This window comes from Dunckerocampus dactyliophorus, chromosome 14 (assembly GCF_027744805.1).
Source record: "Dunckerocampus dactyliophorus isolate RoL2022-P2 chromosome 14, RoL_Ddac_1.1, whole genome shotgun sequence".
NCBI classification, from domain to species: domain Eukaryota; kingdom Metazoa; phylum Chordata; class Actinopteri; order Syngnathiformes; family Syngnathidae; genus Dunckerocampus; species Dunckerocampus dactyliophorus.
The window spans coordinates 13,922,663-13,941,701 of NC_072832.1; the positions used below are offsets into that span (position 1 = coordinate 13,922,663).

Consider the following 19,039-nt stretch of genomic DNA (forward strand, 5'->3'; position numbering starts at 1 on the left):
TGTTTATCTGCTCACCTTCACAGTGGTGGACCTCTACACGTGTGAGATCCATTTCAACACGGTGCGCCTCATCGCCGTCTCCATCATTTGCCTGGGCTTCCTCATGCTGCTCCTTCCAGAGGACTGGGACCAGTGCATAATCCAGCTCAGCACCAGGCTACGTAAACGTGACGAGCCCACAGAGGGCGGCGTGGAGGCAGGGGCTGCCACAGGACTGAACTGGAGAGGCCGGGCAAGGACCTCCATGTCCACATTTGTACGCTGACTCAGAAGCAAGGCCCATGTGATCTTAGATTCAGACGCAGCCTCCTTAGATGTGAACTCTCGTATGAGACCAAGAACAGAGGTAGATTGTCAGTCATCATTGAGTTGGTGCATGGATCAGTTGTAACTTTTCTTTACCCAAATTATGAGCACGTATTGCAGACAAAGTGAAGACAAAATGTTGTTCCATCGGTTCACCACATCCTTAACTTGCCTAAGGAAACATTTTTGGGGGGAAGGTTGACGTACCATGTAGGCTTAATCGCTTTAAAACAATACACTGAATACACAAATTACAAATGCTGAATTGCTGCAAATAAACGAGAGGTCTTTAGCGGCATCCCTCAGGTGTAAAGACGACAGAAACCTTCCTCCTGTGCACTGTACATAGCAGCTTGGAGTTCACACCTGCCGACCCCAGGTGCTCATATGGCGTGGACGGGCCTGTCAGTGTGAGCTCAAGATGCTTTTACCACACTTCTCTCCATCCCAAGCCTTCTTTGGACCACTCTGATTGGCAGCCTTGCAGTCACGTGCTCTCCTTGGGTTAAAGTGGAGGACAATAATGATTTTGTCACGATAGCCCTGGAAAAAAATACAATGCATGATGAGCTTGGATTGTCATGAAATAAGACTACTTTTAAAGGCGGTTGTAGTATGCCCACCATGGGTGGCATGAAATCAATTAGCAGCTCTAAAGGCAAATATAGGAAGACTTTTCCTTTTAATCACTGTGAGCAGAAAATACACTGAGCCTCCCTCATAACCTGTCAATTTTCACTAAACTGCTTTTTTGTTGTTTTTTTCAGCAAAAACATGTAGTTAAAAGAAACTGAAACTTGATGTGCATTCACATTAGGTCCACCTGCACAAATTATATAGAATACGGAGTTGTATAATAACATTGTCAGTTTTGATTGACAGTGTTGGTGAGGTATTCAATTAGAAATATGTTGATTTTTGTCTTTGTGTTTTGCAGTGGTGTACCACTCCACTGGATCACACAGCAGTTTTTAATATTTTGGCTAAGCACCTATCGGTATGTTGTGGTACAATAGTACACTAGAACAATAATAAACACAGTTAAATAAATGCCTCTATGAACGCATCAATCCAAACTGAGTATTATTTGGTATACTGAAGTGGTTGCAGTGTTAATTTACTCAACTGCAGAGAGTGCCAGGTGTACAGCAATTACTATATCGGAGGCCAGTGTTTGAGGAAATTTACTTGTACTGTCATTCGATCCTGCAGTGAAGAGGCCGTATTCCAAAACAAGCCTACTGTCTTATGTTGAATGACATCTGAGGTACATGAAACGAGATACAGTATATACCTGAGCTTTGAATGAAGAGCCACTGGTGGAAACTTTGCCTTGTTGTGAATGTATGACCACTACTACGTGCTATCTGCTTTTTACTGTGCCACCAGACTTCTTGTAGACTGTTTTTGTACAAGTACTCATCCGTTGCATTTTTTTTTTCAGTTCTGACAGATCGTAGCGTACCTTTCATATGCTTAGCATCACTGCTGATGAGCCAATAAGGAGAAGCAGACGATGACATCACATACAGCAGACAAGTACTTTTCACTGTTTTCCATTGTCATTCTCTATGACAATAAACAGTAGTTATATTGTATTCCTCTGGAATTATCGCTAGACATAAATGTAAACCTTTGTAAGGAATGATGATTTTATACACTGAGATGCAAAATATAACAATTGAGGAAAAAGGGGTGTGTGAGTAACAAATGACGGTGGGGTATTGGAAAATATATTCACATGTATCTCATAAAAAGATTCCTTTTCAAAACAGCCATCGTCCAGGTTTGCTTTTTTTGCTTGACAAACGTGTTTAAAATGTTTTATGGAAGTGTTTCAGTGAGAAAACGACAAGTCTATAAACCACCAAGAGAGGGATGAATGTTTTGTTCATTTGGTGCTCAAGAGAACGTGTCCAAAATCTTAGCAGTAACTCCTCGTGTATCGCTGTTAATTGGTTCCAGATTTGACCGTGAATTTCCGTGAAGGATTACTTATTATATATGGACTATTTTTGCAGCTAGAGCCCTCCATACATTAAATAACACCCCATCATCACCTTTACACTCGTATTACTAGGCCTGTCACAATAACAAAAATTGTCCTACAAGTTATTGCCTATAAATGATTTTTTCACTAATGTAATAATATAGGGTATAATAATGTAAGTACTTTAATTGCTCAAGAGTATTTAACATTGTAATTGGAATGTCAAGAGCTTTTAAATAAAATCAACCAAAAAAGAAGAAAAAAAAGAAAACAATGAAAAGAAAATGGACATAAAATGGAAATATCCATTGTGCAGTCGTTCATCCCAAAAATGTTTGATGGGGGTGAGGTCAGGTTTTCACCAAACTGATGCAAGCCTAAGTATGTTTTGTGTACCGGAAGCAGTCATGCACGAACTGTTCCCACAAAGTTGGAAGCATAGAATGTTGAAGGCGAGATGAGGAAATATGATTCAGAGAAAACTAAGGGGTCTTGTACAACCCCTGATTGGCTAATTGATTACAGCTGCGCCCTTTTGGGACTTTTGGCCATTATCTATATGGCAATACGTTTTTCAAACATCATGTTCCACTGTTACTGTAATCTGACCATAGACAAAAGTGGCCCTTGGCGCCATTGTCACAGCAGAGAATGGTAGTCTGCTGCCCTCTTGTGGCCTACAGGGGACCTGCAGGTAATCCACCCTCCTACCGCGACAGGGCTCCTCCTGCCACATGGAGCAGGATGTAGAGGCATCTTTATGGAGACACACTTTGTGTAGACTTGCACTGGAATGATGCTTAAAGTCAGCACTGATGGTAAAAACTGGAGCGCAAAACTGGGAGTTGTCCAAGTTGGAAGCTGGTCCAGGAATGGGGGCGGTCAGGGTGCAGGGTTCGCTGATTCTACAGTCATCTACCTCACCCCTCCCGCTCCCCAGACGGGCCTTCACCTTCTGCCTCAGCCCATGCAGAGCCACCTGGAAACGCTTACTGAGCAGAGCGTAAAGCAGCGGGTTGAAGTCGGAGTTGAGCAGCACTAGAAAGTAGGAGATGGTTACAGCAGAGGGGGGCACCAGGTTGGTCTGACCAGAAATGGCAGTTTCTGTAGCCTGAATGAGAGCAACACCAATATAGGGGGTCCAGCACAGGAAGAAGGCTAAGATGACCAGAAAGAGACGAGCAACTCCTTGACGGTGTTGATGGGAGTCCTGCAGGGAGGGTTGGGAGGAACTGTGGGCCAGGAAGGAGAAGACACCCCGGCAGGAAGTGGAATGAGGAGACATGATCTCAGTCAGAAACTGTCCACTGACATGATGGATGAGTCTGGAGGGACTGTGCTGAGATGGAGTGAATAGGGTGTTTGGATCCCTGCTGCGTTGGACCGAGTCCTCCAAGCTGTGAATCCTCCTGGCGTGACTGCGGGCCACCTTGACGATATTCACATAGCAAAAGAGGATAACGGCAGCAGGCAGCAGATAGGACAGGCCCGTCATGGTGGTCGTATAGCTGGGACTGCTGGCCCAGTCCACTGCACAGCTGTACATGGGAGCCATATAGGCCACAGAGCTCCAGCCCAGCAAAGGGGGGCAACAAGTAATTAGGGCCTGCAGCCAGATCCACAGGACCACGGTGCAGGTCCTCCACAGGGTGCAGCGAGAGCTGTAGCGCAGGCAGTCCATGATGGAGCGGTAGCGGTCCAGAGCGATGGCAGCCAGTGTTAGAACAGAAGCTGTGCAGTAGACAGAGGAGGTGTAGCCCACAAACAGACACAGGTTCTGTGGAGGGGAAAACACACCACGCATTATGATTCAAATCATAAGAATGTGAGTCTAAGAGTTTTCTTTCTTACAAGACAGTCAGCCCACCCAGGCTTCACGACGGACAAAGCCAAAAAAGGCAAGGTGCCGAGGCCCACAAGCAGATCAGTGACGGCCAAGTTCATGATCAGCACTGATGTCACACAGTGGAGAGTCTTGGTAGCGGCCACAAGGACAATGACAAGGAGGTTACCTACATAACAAAACATGTCAGAGAGCCAACACAAGTGTCAATACATTGCACCAATTGTCAATGTTGACAACAGCTCAGATTGACTTTGACCTATGAATTAAGTCAATAAAGTGATATTTCTTGATTTCAATACGAGATTTTCAAAGTGGGGCATAATGAGCCTTCCCCGAGAGCACAAAATATAGCTGGGGCCTACCCTACTCCCTGAAAAACTGATTTTCCGGAGCATAGTTTGTGGCATTTTCCCCTCACCTCATATTCTGTTTGCTGTATGTTCTTACTGTGAAAACAGCAATCAATTAATTTAGGCTTTGACATCTTAGAAGATGGCTAATGAGGTTTGAAAAGGATGCTTTTATTTTTTGTCAAGCGACTGCACCTACCCTGAAGTCTTTTGGAAGGCTCCACCTCACACTTTGAAATAGTATAAATGAATGGTTCTCTACTTGAATAGTATTGTCCAGATTATATACACTCACCAACATGAAGTATACTCTCTTTACCAAGATAATACATTGGAAGAGAGGTATTTATTTGTATGACTTTGGTTCAATATGCAGTTTAAGTGGTGCTGAAACGAGTTTCTAATAATATATATTTCAAAATATTACAACCAGCTATCAGTATGAGGCAGTGCAGGTTTAACACCACTGTTAATCACATAATTCTGAATGATGGGATACTAACTGTCATGATCCCAGCACAAAATGTAAAAAAAAAAAAAAAGTCTCCATACAGTGTTCAAAATACAAGTGATACATTTAATACAGCATATTAAATGATTAATAAAGGTTAACAAAGTTCACTGGAGTACACAGACTAAACTGGAATAAAAATATGACTATTTTTTCCTGTAAAAACACGGCTAAGCATTGAAAACATGACTTGCAATTTTGCAATTTGCATTGTCACAACTCCAAATGAATGAGATCAGGATCACATCGGGATGTGTGGTACCTGTCACAGCGCCCACACACATCAGCACCACCAGCACCACCAGCAGCGGTTGCGGAGACAAACCGACCTGTGAGTCCCCTTCTTGGCTCGAGTTGGCAGCCATCGCCCGTACAGAGCCTGGAGCTGCCTCTTTGCCCACCAGAATGTCCATACTCCACCATAGGGATGGAAAAACTCTTCACTCACACGCTGGGTGATAAAAATCAGTTAGTTGTAAATTAAGAAAAATACGACTGAAAGAAGTCCATCTGGTTCCCATGTGAGCTGGGCGACCAGATGAACCGCCTCCATGGGGGAGTGGAAGGAAGGATGACGGGCGGGAAGCACCAGCACTTTGATACCATTCAAACATCTTTGTGTCTGTTAGTCAAGCCCAATTAGTTAACGCACGTGATTCAACACAACCTGTGTTTACTTAAACATTTTCATTGAAATATATATAAAATCACAACATAAAAGGTTTCAAAACATTATATACACACACAAAACTCTAGACTTTTGTTGGTGTCAACCAGCTCAGCACAACTCTAATCTGTTTTTTTTTTATTTTTATTTTTTTAATTGAAAGCTAATCTTCATAGTTTTTCCAAACTGAGTGGTACTGGCCGACATGGAAATATTAAGTCAAGACTTCATGCTTGAGAGTTTGGGGTATTTTTTTGCATTGTTCTTTAAAGTCCCTGTGAAGCAAAAAGTAATTGCCTCATTGGAGAAGACAGTAAAATTGCAGTAATGCTCCTCCTCCTCCTCCTCCTCTGCAGGCACAGAGATGGGCTTTATTTTTCCAACATAATGCTCAGTGGCATAGTTAGATGCAATGGGCAGGGCTGATCTCATAAAAAGGCACTAGAAAAATGTCTGTCTGTAAGGCTGCATGCAAACAAACGGGGCTTATCTTGGCATTAAGAATCTGTAACTTCCACACTTGATAGGATCCAGCAGCTAAGAATCAGGTCTCAAAAGGGGTGGCTTTGTTCTTCAGTCAGGTTTTGACTTGAATTAACTGGAGGTGCAGGTGAGGTGTTGCCGAGTGTACTCCCAGATCAGCAGAGCGGCGCTCACGTGAACGTTGAGCGAGCGGATGACCCCTTGTTGGGGGATCTCCACGCACACATCCAGCAGCTGGAGCAAGTTGGCAGGGATGCCTTCTCGCTCATTGCTATGAGAACAGAAAGAAAATCATGCATCATTGTACAGTATACAGATCAGGACTCAAAGTTATTTTACTGAAGTACTACACATGATTCCTTTCAATTCAAGTTGAATAAATAAAAAAAAAAACTTTCCATTTAGCATCGTGGGATATGATACAAAAGTAATATAAAACAATAATGAATGTATTCAAGAAGGTTTTAAACATCTTTTGGCACTTTCTGGACAATAACTGACCTATGAAACCAATCAAACTCAAACTTCATTTCATTCCATTTGATGATATACTGTACATTCATTTGATTAAAGAACCATAACTAAGACGTGCCAAGTTAATCCATTCTCTGAAGTGCTGACAGTTAGGAACTGGCGACTCATGGCCGCAAGACCTTCATGAGAGTTCTTATCATATTTTAGTGAAATCTACTATGAGGGTTTGTGAGCCAAAGCAAACAGCAATTAGTGACAAAATTTTCAATTATCAGGTGTATCTGGTGTTGTGATCAGTGACTGTAAATGCGCAATGAGATGCTACAGAGAGCACAATGTAATGAGAACTGACAATTTGATGAGCTCTATCTTGAGTGCAATTGGGTGCATATATGTCTGCAAATTAGGGGATGACCTGAACAAAACAGGACATGTAAATAAAAGTGAAAGCTGCAGAGCTACAAAGGAAATAAGCAAAAATAGTCTAGTTGAATGATGACACTTGAATGATAAGAAAAAGTGCATCCAACATTGTATTCGATAAAAGGTCCCTGCTGCTGTCAACATTTCCTGCACTGCTATCCCGAGGGAGAGCCAATTACAGCCCAGCATGTCCTGACTTGAGCTTGATCACAAAGGTGAAGGCCCCACTGGGAAACACAAGCTGAACAGGTGAGATGTGATTTAACAGCCTAGTCAGCTCACACATTTTATCTGTCTGACACTTTCAACGGGGAATGTGATGGTGAAAAAGGTGATGCAGCTAATGGACTTTTTGGCGAGATTGATTAAATTTATTTCACAAAAGTGTGGAATGGTCAAGGTGGCATCATCAGAGCGACATCATTAGTGATCCGGACATATGGAACATATGCTTGCTTTGCCTACCTGGGGAACCTCACTCTACCTAATCTAGCCTGTGTTGCAGATATACTGTATATATTGAATTTACACATTTTAGACAAACTTAATATACAGTAAAGTTGATACAGACAGAACGACTAGACAACAAAGAGTCATTGACAGGTGGTCATCTAGTTATTAATGGTACCGTTAATAACGTACGGTATACCAAACAAATGCAAGAATAGATGCCCCTCTCAATTAGACTGCTTGGTAGAAATTGGGCTTTAGAAAAAGTATACAGTGCCATACCCCAGAAGCAGCAGTGTCTTCTCAGGAAACTGGTAGTCCTGAAGGCTCTGACTATTGGCAGTCTGCTCCACTCCAACAATGCAGTAGTCCTGGCTCTTTTTTACCTGCAGGAAGTCTGCCAGTTCCAACGGCTTCACCTGATGAACAAACATTCAATTTAGAGATGCATACAACAGAATAGATCACAACAGCAGTGGACAAGGAGTGATGCAAACACTCACAGTGACAGTGCAGGTGTACCTAATATGGTCAGTCTACAGTGTGATGTGCCTCACCTCCAGCAGTGGAAGCCATAATTCAGATGAAACACTGAGGGACTGAAAGTGTTTGTCAGAGATGTGGCGGAGGTTATCCAGCGCCAATGCACTGGCACCGAAAATCTCACATGTCCTGCACAGACCTATAACCAAGCAGACAAGCACATTTCAGTGGTGTTATGTTAGATGTGCACTGTATTAATGTGGTTATCATCAGTTAATGTGTCTGTGATGACCTCCTAAGTTTGTGGGTTTGTCAATCAGCGAGGCGACGACCAGTAGGGCGCCGTGGTGTTTGCCCACGCGAGCAACTCTCTGTTGTGGAACCAAATGGAGATCAGGATCCTGTTCCTGGATGTCCAACCTCCAGGGGGTGATCTTCTTCTGCACCTCAGCCCAGCGCTCCTCCTTGTCCTCCTCACCTGGGAGATAACATTTTGAATGTGATTACAAATCATATTAAAAAGGATGAGCTTAGATGGTATTGTTGCATTTGGGACTGTACTTTTGTCCTGCTGGATCCAATCTCCAGGCTGGAGCTGGCTTAAATCAGGAGCAGCATTCTTCAAAGGAGGAGTTTGAGAGACGCATGAATGCTTCTCCAGCTTCCAGGGTGGAATCCATTCATCATCAGCCAACCCCGACAGACTGGGGAATGTGTAGAATATTGTCTTGGAAAGAAGAAACATTCAAGTGATGTTATGTTTATTGCATGCATGGGTACTAAAGCACAATTTTGCACACACATACCTCAATGCTGTAATCCCTTATTGGATCAAAGGCACCAAAGAAGAAGTGCTCTTGAATCCTGGTCCAGTTCTTGTTGGCATTCCTAAAAGTTAGGAGATGTGTTTCAGCATTAACAATGATGCTTTTGCTAGAAAAAGCACCCGTCTTCTCACCCTGTGTTCTTCAAGGCCTCAGTCTGGTGCAGACAGGCTTTCACAACAGTGGACAACCCCCTCAGACCATCAGCAGCCTCGTTTCCTCGGACCTCCACCAAGCTCCAAACCCGCTTCAAGGCCAGCAGGGCATAGAGTCGCACGCTGAAGTTATGGTGGAAACACCACTGCAGAGTGACATCCAGCGCTTTGACCAACTGCACATCCTTAACAACAAATCCATGTTATGAGGAGTGAGAAGTGATTCAAGAACAAAACTGACAGTTTAAAGATGTCTTACTGGGTCCTTAAGTTTAGGAATGATGACAGCAAAATGCACCAGGACTGCCAGAAATGTGCAGATGCCCGTTTTGGTTCCTCCATGATTCTGCACAAAAACACAAAAATTACCACATGCAACAGTCACAACTAATATTGATACTCAAAATAGGGATTGGTTATTACTTTGCCCAATTAATCAAGTTTTGTCAAATGCCAATCCAAACTACAGATGTGTTATTTTTTGTATCTTTCATAACTTTCCTTTTTTTTGTCCTGTCCTGGCAGATAGTATTGTTGATCTAGTATTGTTAATCTAGATGCCCTTACATGCTAAGCAGATTTTCTCTGCCAGGGAAAAGTGTAAGATACTCTTCTCCTGTTCTAGAGATTTGATTTGATGTTGAGCGGCCAGACCGGAGCAGGAGGGGACAGAGAAGAAGAGACAAGAAGACAGACGGGAGAGTGTAGGGACAATACGGAGAGAGACAACACCAGCAAAAACAATTGCAACAGCAATAACAAAGCAACAGAAACAAACAAGCAACAGCAACAAACAATCAGCAAATGTCATACTGTATCTATCCATCTTTCAAATGTCTATGTATCTTTCATAATTGAAATAGGGAAAAAGCTAGTGGAAAGTGGGCTTTGTACTAAATGAATACAGGTAAGCATCAAAAGTGTTGGAGCTCACCATATCGAAGCAAACCCAAAACCTGTCTATGTGTTGTGGATAATGAAAAAGGATCAGAATCATCATCCACTCGATCAGGTACTTGACTGAAGCCTGGTTACTGCAAAAGCCAGCCTCAAAAACACTGTTCAGTAGAGAGGTAACAAACTCCTGTATGGGCAAACAAACACATACGTAGCTATTTCCTGCTTGGTTTCAGTTGTGATTGCTGAGATGTCAGTGACTTACCTCTTTGAATTTGGGTAGCAGAAGCAGCAGTGTTTGCCATACTCTGTTTTTCACACGATGCTGCAGGGAGTTACTAGAGATTCGCACTGATTTTGACATATTCTTGTCCTGGAGAGAAGGTTTTACAGGACATACAATATAAGCATGCCAAAGATGGCAATGGTTTTGGCCATGGCTGTATAAATTAGGCTGAATCGGTTGAATTCCATACAGGCATGGCCAAAACAGTATAATATTTATATTTGCTTTATTTATTTATTTTTGACTGTATGACGTGTTTGTCTAAAGTGTGATTCAACTGATGGGAAATGTTACATAGATAACAGAAAAACAATTTGTTTTATTTGTGAAGATTGTCAACCTGGCAATAAGTACAGTTGTCTTGCTATATTAGACTTGGTTTATTTATTTAGTTGAACAAAACCAACAGGGGTGTTAATCACCTTTGATCACCTGTGATTTGTGTGAAAGTGTCTTTCAAACGTTGGTGTGAACACAACCAATACCGTGCCCATTATAACTGAGTTTTGAGTAAATTACCTTTTCTAAGAGAGTGACAACAAGCTGCTCCATCAGCCTTTCGTGCAGCTGGTTAGAAGGATCAAGGCGACTGAGGAAAGCAAGTGCATACATGCGAGGTAACTGATCATCTCTGTTGTCACTGGGAGACAAAGGCAATAGTTTAGCAGTGACATCTACAGGCAATATTAAAAATTACACTGTGGCCTCAAGACTCAGAATGTGAATTAAAAGAAATGTTCTTAATAATCAATTGTCAATTACTCCTTCATTTTGTAATACATTTGTTGCTCTATAGACGAGTGTATTCGGTGTATTGTTCATTGTTTAAACCAAGGTCAAATGAGGCTAATGAGCTAAGGGACTAACATTTCAGATAGCAAAACAAGCATTTTTTTCTTCACTGAAATGTATATTCCAAAAACAGATAAAATTAAATAATTTAATAATAATAGTTATCATGCCCATCCTGAATCACAAAATGGCAGCAGTTCACCTGACGACCACAGTATTGGCAGCACATCCTTCACCAAGTTGTTCCACATATGTCTGCACATCTTGAACAAGCCTTTGGGAGACAGCAAGTTATTTCTGTTTAATGAAGCTTTGATTTAAAAAAAAATCTAACAAAAAAAAAAACGCTGGAAGTCAGTTGCAGTTACCGCTGATCTCTCCTGAACACGGGGCCATAGATGCAGGCTTCAGATAGGATGTTGATGTGTCTGAGAACACTGGAGAAGATGTCGTCATCTGGGTCACTAGTAGGCAACCATGTGTGACAGCAGTGTTGCAACAAGACACCAAAAACACCGTTCTTGGACTCGGACAGTTCCATGAGATCAGTTGCAATCTATGCAAGAACACCACACTTGCATTATTTAACAAATCTGTTTCAAGTGAAAACTCTCATGGGACTTTGTGATCACCTGCTTCACGGCTACTGTCAGCGCAGGGGCCTGACGATCTGTGAGCAGCAGGAGTCTTTGGTGGAAGGCCAACGAAATGAAGCCTTTGAGGGCAGGCCAGAAGTCATGGGCGTTAGTGCTGAGCCCGTGCACCAGCTCCCAGCTCTGACTCAAGGCCTCCACACAGAGGGCCTCCTCCTCTTGCACCAACTGGGATAATATTAACATACTTTAATACCAAACACCTCCTCCTGTCAAACGTATTGCACTTGAAGCCTTACTTGTGGGAGCACAGTCTCCATGAAGGCTAGCACTGGCAGCACCAAGTCACTGGGCAGCAGAGCCAGAGCCTCCACACTGCAGCTCAGGGCGGCCGCCAAAGTCCCTTTGTTTATATGGAGTTCAGGCAGAATCCCAACAGTCTTTATCAGGAAGCTAAAGCAAATCCATTGGTCCCGCATAAATTGGGCCGCTGTGCGTCCCCAGTCTTGCAGGAGAGGACCTGGCCCACCCTCATCACTGAGGAAGAATGACTTTATTACCATCCATCCATCTTCTTCTGCTGCTTATTTAAGGTAAAGTTGCGGATTCTTGGATTCGTGCTTCTCACCTTGTCTCTAAGGAAAGCCCAACCACCCTATGGAGGAAACCCATTATGCCCGCTTGTACCCGCTAACCTGTCTTTTTGGTCATTACCCAAAGCTCATGACCATAGGTGAGTGTAGGAATGCACATCGACAGGTAAATTGAGAGCTTTCCTTTTTGGCTCAGCTCCCTCTTCACCACAACAGACTGATGCAAAGTGCACATCACTGTAGACGCCTCACCAATCCAGCTGTCAAACTCATGTTCACGAATGAGGGAAGGATGGAACAAGACCCCGAGGTACTTAATCTCCTCCACTCGGGGTAGGATCTCATCCAAGACCAAGAGATGGCACACCACCCTTTTGCAGGCCAGAACCATGGACTCGGACTTGATCCAGTGAGATCTGAAGATGACGGGCCCAATGAAGCCAGCAGGACCACACCATCTTCAAAAAGCAGAGACCCAATCCTGCAACCCTCCCTCAATGCCCTGGCTGCGCCTAGAAATTCTCTTCATAAAAGAAATGAACAGAATCAGTGACAAAGGGCAGCCCTGGCGGAGTCCAACACTCACTGGAAATGTGTCCGACTTACTGCTGGCAATGCGGACCAAACTTTGACACCGGTCATACAGGCAGGAAGTGTACCGCCTGAATTAGGTGGTCCAGTACCCCATACTTGCGCTGCATTCCCCACGATTCCTGAAGGAACACAGGTGAATGCCTTTTCCAAGTCCACAAAACACATGTAGACTCGTTGGACAAAATCCCATGCACCCTCAAGGACCCGACCGAGAGTGTAGATTTGGTCCACAGTTCCACAACCAAGACAGAAACCACACTGCTCCTCCTGAATCCCAGATTCAACTGATTCAGACCCTCCTCTCCAGAACCCCTAAATAATCCTGACCAGGAAGGCTGAGGAGTGTGATACCACGATAGTTGGAACACACCGGTGGCCCTCCTGAAAAAGAGGGACCACCACCCAGGTCTGCCAACCCGGAGGCACCGCCTTCAATATCCAAGCAATGCTCCAAAATTGTGTCCACCAAGACAGCCGCAAAGGATCCAGGGCCCTAAGGAACTCTGGACGGGTCCCATCCACCCCCGAGGCCCTACCACAGAGGATCCCCTGGACCACCTTGGCAACCTCAGCCCGAGAGATAGGACAGCCCACTATGGAGTCCCCAGGATTGAGGAGGTCTTTAAAGTATTCCTTCCACCGTCCACAACATCTCGAGTCGAGGTCAGCAGCACACCAGTGTGCCCCTCCCTTCACCGGATTGTCTCAAACATACGGCTTTAAAACACTTTATCACTTTAATAGAAAAGGCAGTTAACTTTGGTGTTGGACAACATTTTCAGAACGTCACTGACCTTGAGCTGACTGCTATGTGAGGTTTCGGTAGGCATTCACTGAAGCACCCCAGAGGTGACTGACTTTGCCAGGAAGATGGCGCTGCCTTGTTGAAGTGCTCGTTCAGTTGTTTCAGAAGATTAAAGGTGTCGGACTCCATGTCAATTGCTTGCTGCTCAATTAGGAGACATACCATGGCAAGAGACGCCATAGCAATTGCTTTAGCTACCTGGCTTGCCACAGAGGGAATCTACCAGGAGGAGGAAGACAATAACTTAGCAGCCAAACAGTGTTGTAAGTTAAATCCATCCCAGAATGCTGGTTCCAACCTGTTGGCTTGGTTCTTGCAGGATGCTAAGGCTATACTTGATGAGTTTAGGGAAGGAAGCTTGTTGAAATTTAGAACTGTGGATAGCATGCTGCTTCAGGACGCACAAATACAGCTCTGCCCGCTCCACATCAAACAACTGCAACACACAGTGGCATCCTCATCAAAGTATCCATCGACAAGGATTGTTGAGTGATTTTGTTGTTTACCTCCTGCATCTCTCCACACAACCGCCTCATGATGAACTCCTGGATTGGATCTGCGTGTTGAAAAATGAGCCTCTTCAAAGCAGCAGTCACATCATCCACTGCAAAAAGACGAGTGAGAATTATCTGAGGTGACACCAAGTCTCTCATTAGCTTTTATCTGGAAGTATTTCTTTTCCAAACTGAAAAATCTGACATTTTAAGGAATGATACGCATTTCCATGAGATACAGTAAAATGCATTGAATGACATTATCACCATTTCTGAAAGTCAACCAGTGGTTGATTATGATCGTTCGAGTTGAGGGGTTTAGAATGAAATTTATTGCGCAGATGAAATTAATAAATCATACAAAATACACTTATTGCCACACCATTAACTATACCTGCAACAACCTAATGAGCTCTAACACATAAAAAATTCTGTCTTGACAAAAATAATGCAGTTTTGAAATTACATCATTAGGATTTTGTTTGCCAGTAGCACTGGTTTTCAGCTGTTCCCTTGCCATCTTGACAGCATGTATTGTTCTATGTGGTGATGTTATCAATCCATTTGCATCTCGGTCTACCTTCTTTCTTTTGTATGAGGTGACGGATAACTAAAATATTAGAAATAGCCCTGAGTATGATGCAGTATGCAGTATGTATATCACTAACTACAGCCACCATAGTAAACATATTGTTACATTAATATGTATGCCAGTGTGAAAACTGTATTTCATTGTGTACGTTATATACAGCTGCATCTTAATAAATTAGAATATATTTGAAAAGTTAATTTAGTTCACTAGTTCAACTCCAAGTGTGAAACTTTTAATTTCTATAGATTCACATGACACACAAAGATTTCAAGAATGTATTTCTTAAAGTCTTATTATTTTGATGAGTACAACTAATAAAAAAAAACAATCAGTATCTTGTAGAATTTGAAAAATTGCCTAAAACGTCAATATTGTAAACTACTGGTGAGCAATCTAAACATCAAATGAACTACAAAAAATTCCTGAGCCTTGAATAGGTCTCTTAGTCTGAAGAGAACTCATAACCTTTGTTTATTGACATCCACCTGTATGTAACTGCACCACACAATGCATTTTTCCACAATGTCTAACATTTGTTTAAATCCATTATAAATACAAACCACATTCTTTTGGAGTTCCTCTGAGTTGTAGCAGTCGTAGAACTAGCTGCAAACTCTTGTCACTCTTCCTCAGAGGTAGGTAAATATTGGTGCTAACCCGGCTCAGCGTCTCCAGCAGAGGAGACAATAACAGCTGAAGGTTGTCGGCAATATCTGCTCCAGGCTGAATCCTCTCCATGTCAGCGCAAAGCAGAATGGACCTGGCCAACTTGTCTGCCTCTTTGGGGTCAGGTAAGCCTTCCGTCTGACCTACAGACCGTGCCAGGTCATTCAAATGCAAAAAAGGAAAGACTTTCAACAGTTTAGATTCCTTCCGGGATTACCTGTGCATGCTGGAACTCTTAGAAAGTCGTGTATTCTGCCTTGAATGTAGGCTTTTACGGTGTCCTTGCTTGAGACAGCACTGTCTGAAACAATTGGCATAGGTTTGAAGCTGCCCTCGTTGCTTGAGAGCCAGATACAGACCTGCACCACAAAAACAGTATTATACACTTTTGGATAAACTGCTGCGAGTCTCCAGCAAATGCTAGGTCTCATACCTCATTCCAAAGATCCGTCCCTCGACAAAGCGACTCATCTGCCCGGAAATTTGCCAGGAAGCTAAAGACATCATCTAAGGTCACCATCCTCTGAAAGTACAAATTTATGTGCCAGCTCTATTTCTATCATTAAAGGTGGACATCTTTTGAAACATCTTACATTTAGAAAGATCTCATTTTATGTAGTTGGTCCTCCCAAAGGTTCTTTGATTTGATTGACATTTTTGGAAGTGTAATGTTTTTTCTTTAGGAAGTAAAACACATGCAAAGTTGTACACAATATGTTTGTCTTACCACATCGATGAGACAGAGGGCACTCTTCAGTAAGAAGCACTGGGCAGCACCTCTCAGGAGGACTTGATGTGTAATCATGGTGCAACATAGAACCTCCCTGTGTGTCACACCACAGTGAGCACACTAACACTAACATAAAAGTAGTAATCATTCATAACGTGGTCCTAACCTCAGGGCAATCAGTCCGTCTATCCCCAGTATTGGGTTTGGTGCAAGTTTGGACAGGGCCTGAGATATGAAGAAGAGGGGCACTGCACACCAATGCTTACAGCCCAGCCGCTGTATCATTTGCAGCAACACACATCCTAAAAGACACACACATTAACAAAACAAAATACTACTGAGCCAAATCTTAATTAAGTTCTTGCACCTCTGTCCCCTGCTGGCAAGCTGCTAAAGAAGTTCTTCAAAAAGATTTGGAGTTTAATTGCTAGCTCGGGACATTCTCCAACACTCTGGCCTGGCGCCCTGCAAAAAAGTAAAATAGTTCATTATAACCCAGTGCTTTAAACATACTTCTTGGTGATTTTAGACCCTCACTTGCAGTAGAGCGACATTTCTGACAAGATGTCCATAAAGGGGCAGACGATAAACTGTGGAGCAAATCAGACCATTTACCCTTTAAAAAAAAAAAAAAAGAAAACAAAAACAAAACACACAATAAATGAAGCATATGAATGTGAGGCATGCATTGACCTTTACCTGAGAGAAAGCCAAAGCAAAGGCTGGCTGTTGGAGAACCTGAAGTTCCAAGAAGTGACACACCCCTGCTCTCATTAAGGTTTTATTCTCACTGTGGAACATCCGCTGGTACACACACAGCAGCCAGGAAGGATGGAAGAGGTCCTGACCTAAAAAAAAAAAAACAGGACATAAAGAGAAGATGCCTATTATTATCATTAACTCCCAGGCTAGTTTCCACCGATTTATGTAAACACCTTCTTTTGCGGTTGTTTGAACGAGTGTGTCTATCCTGTTCAGAACTGGGCGAACAACATGGACCTGCATAGGGAGAAGAAACACATCCTTCTGTCAGTACGGTTACCATGGTGATGACCCTTGACCTATATGAACAACCAGAGTGGACCTGATTTTCCTCTAAGGTCTCCATCACCAGCACATAATCCTCCCAGAACTCTCTAAGCAGCTTGCTGCTTTTGGGGGTCCATTTGAACAAGACTTCCTCACCAGTCTCTTCAATGACATAAAGAAGTGAATCACACCAATTAAGCACAGCCAAACTATCTAAATTCTGCATTGCGTGTAGACCAGCACAAGGTATCCAAAAGGGTACACAATGAAAGATTAGAGCAGAACCTCTAAAGGTCGGCAACGGAAATTTCCATTCCAGGGTCAAACTGTATCCAAACCTGGGCCATTTTACCTTGTGATAGAGGACAGTCCACTCCCTGCTCCTGTGATGAAGCCACACACCTTTTGAGCAGGTACAAGGCTCTCTTACGGACCACATAGTCTCTGTGGATCAGTCCATCCTGAACCACCAACCATAACCAGAGGTATGGACGAGGGTCTGGCTCGGCGGGAGCCAACAGGTGGTCGGACAGGGCGGTCAAACACAGCAATGTTCGCTCGGTGACTGCAGGTGTGCGCTCCGATGAATGCCAGGTGCACAGCTCATTTAGAATCTTCTGGAGGAGGCTGCTGAGCCCAGCATCACTGCAACAGCCCAGCAGAGCCAACAAGAGCCGGATGGTGACCCGGGGAAGCAACCCATCTGGAAGAGTCCTCAAGCCTGAGAAGGCACATGACAAGATGCTTGATGTGAGGTGGTCGTCTGCTGTTAAAGAAGGTAGAAGGGCAGATATGACATCACTGGCAATCTCCACACTGAGTCTTTCTACACCCGGTAGCTCCTCCTCGGACAGTTGGAGCAAAGGCAAGACAGCCTGGGTTGCTCGGACCGCCACAGCAGGGTCACACAACCGGACACAGACCGCCACAAGTCCACATAGAGCAGCTATACTAGACCTACACCGCAAACCCTCGGCTTCTGCTGATATTCTGGAGAGTAGAGGCAGACAATGCGTCCAAATGACAGACTCTGTCTTTTCTAGAAGACACTGTCTTTTCGCGGGTGTCAACAAACTGCATTCTGATTGGAGGAAAATGTCCTTCAGTCCTTCGAGGAAAGCTGTCAGCGCCTCAACACGCGCTGTCTCTGGCCACACGTCAGCCGGCCAGCACAGAGACTCAAACAGAAGCTCGTAGTTAGGAGAAGCAGACAATACTGCGTTCATTAAAACTGAATTCATTGTGGAAGACAAACGACCACGATACAAATAATCTACAACAGTCTTTTCTCACAGCTGCCGTAAGTTTCATGCACTCATAGTTGATTATAAACTTCCGCCAACGTCACTACGTCACTTTAAACTATCGCGAGATGAGCGATTTCCACATGATATGACGGTGATATGGCATCAAATCTCCCTGGTGTACAGTATTTAGTCAATAAGACAAACAATAGTCAAATGTTTACTGAATGTTGTGACAGTTTGCGTGTTAATAACTGTATGAATTCTTCAAAACAGTATATTTAAACAACTTAATCTACTTAATCAACACATCTACCACATTACTTACACCTACTCAGTCTAATTAGATACAGGAGCTGTATCAAAAAGCTTTAGCCTTTAAAAAGCCTTTAAAAAGAAAATAATGACCGTTTCAAAATGTCAGAGAGTTAGTTTTATTTTAACTTTCCTTACAGCGGTGCCGGTGTATCTTACTAAGATATTTTTATATACAGCTCTTATATTAGATCTCATTAGATTGTGTAACAGTACCCAATGAAGTGTGTGCCATGTTGGCCCCAGGGAAAAAAGAATCATATTGGGGCAGCAGTTGTCACTACAGCTCTATTTATTGGAGCCCCTGTCAATCAGAGGCCCTTGGAATTGTCTTAACTTTCCCCCTATACGCGGGCCACTTTCTCTATGTTACGCATATACGGTAATGTATTATCAGTCATCTCAAGCTATCTAAAACAATTTGGGAGGACTTACGCCCAATAAGTC

General features: G+C 43.3%; 3 protein-coding genes across 12 annotated transcripts in view; 1 reads left to right on the forward strand and 2 right to left on the reverse strand.

The window, feature by feature from the left end:
- slc35f3b (solute carrier family 35 member F3b) overlaps positions 1-3,362 on the forward strand; it is a 63,706-nt gene extending 60,344 nt beyond the window's left edge. For all 8 annotated transcript variants that reach the window (XM_054798511.1, XM_054798512.1, XM_054798514.1 and 5 more), the window contains one exon: positions 24-3,362. In XM_054798511.1, coding sequence (XP_054654486.1) covers positions 24-265 — 242 coding nt within the window. In that variant the 3' untranslated portion in view covers positions 266-3,362. The remainder of the gene's footprint in view (positions 1-23) is intronic.
- Positions 1,916-5,432, reverse strand: LOC129193825 (alpha-1A adrenergic receptor). Its single transcript, XM_054798520.1, has 3 exons — positions 5,266-5,432; positions 4,148-4,308; positions 1,916-4,073 (listed from the first exon to the last, which is right to left on the reverse strand). Exons 1-3 carry the CDS (start codon positions 5,414-5,416, stop codon positions 2,871-2,873), a joined length of 1,515 nt encoding a protein of 504 aa, XP_054654495.1. The 5' UTR covers positions 5,417-5,432; the 3' UTR covers positions 1,916-2,870.
- Positions 5,433-5,438: 6 nt separating this feature from the next.
- On the reverse strand, positions 5,439-18,375 carry tarbp1 (TAR (HIV-1) RNA binding protein 1). 3 transcript variants are annotated; one of them, XM_054798509.1, is made up of 29 exons: positions 17,386-18,375; positions 17,089-17,195; positions 16,940-17,003; positions 16,704-16,852; positions 16,542-16,594; positions 16,372-16,469; positions 16,171-16,306; positions 16,002-16,098; positions 15,708-15,797; positions 15,492-15,633; positions 15,169-15,417; positions 14,029-14,126; positions 13,821-13,958; positions 13,512-13,741; positions 11,830-12,067; positions 11,570-11,758; positions 11,306-11,493; positions 11,140-11,211; positions 10,665-10,776; positions 10,125-10,232; positions 9,897-10,046; positions 9,222-9,308; positions 8,942-9,147; positions 8,790-8,871; positions 8,545-8,710; positions 8,276-8,461; positions 8,058-8,182; positions 7,783-7,919; positions 5,439-6,424 (listed from the first exon to the last, which is right to left on the reverse strand). In XM_054798509.1, exons 1-29 carry the CDS (start codon positions 18,272-18,274, stop codon positions 6,265-6,267), a joined length of 4,746 nt encoding a protein of 1,581 aa, XP_054654484.1. In that variant the 5' UTR covers positions 18,275-18,375; the 3' UTR covers positions 5,439-6,264. The 3 variants fall into 3 exon arrangements, with proteins under 3 accessions (XP_054654484.1, XP_054654485.1, XP_054654483.1); XM_054798508.1 differs by having other exon boundaries at positions 5,440-6,424; positions 10,665-10,785; XM_054798510.1 differs by lacking the exons at positions 11,570-11,758; positions 11,830-12,067 and having other exon boundaries at positions 10,665-10,785; positions 11,306-11,374.
- Between the last annotated feature and the right edge of the window lie 664 nt (positions 18,376-19,039).

Bases quoted from the DNA above. Each gene is read 5' to 3' on its own strand.
- LOC129193825 (XM_054798520.1), bottom strand. From the start codon at position 5,416: ATGGACATTCTGGTGGGCAAAGAGGCAGCTCCAGGCTCTGTACGGGCG. The intron at 4,309-5,265 runs GTACCACACATC...TTTGTTATGTAG, and splicing joins GTGTGTGGGCGCTGTGACAG to GTAACCTCCTTGTCATTGTC. The intron at 4,074-4,147 runs GTAAGAAAGAAA...TCCCCTCCACAG, and splicing joins CTGGGTGGGCTGACTGTCTT to AACCTGTGTCTGTTTGTGGG.
- tarbp1 (XM_054798508.1), bottom strand. From the start codon at position 18,274: ATGAATTCAGTTTTAATGAACGCAGTATTGTCTGCTTCTCCTAACTAC. The intron at 15,418-15,491 runs GTAATCCCGGAA...CACGGTCTGTAG, and splicing joins AAGAGTTCCAGCATGCACAG to GTCAGACGGAAGGCTTACCT. The intron at 11,759-11,829 runs GTAAGGCTTCAA...ATATTATCCCAG, and splicing joins TGGAGACTGTGCTCCCACAA to TTGGTGCAAGAGGAGGAGGC.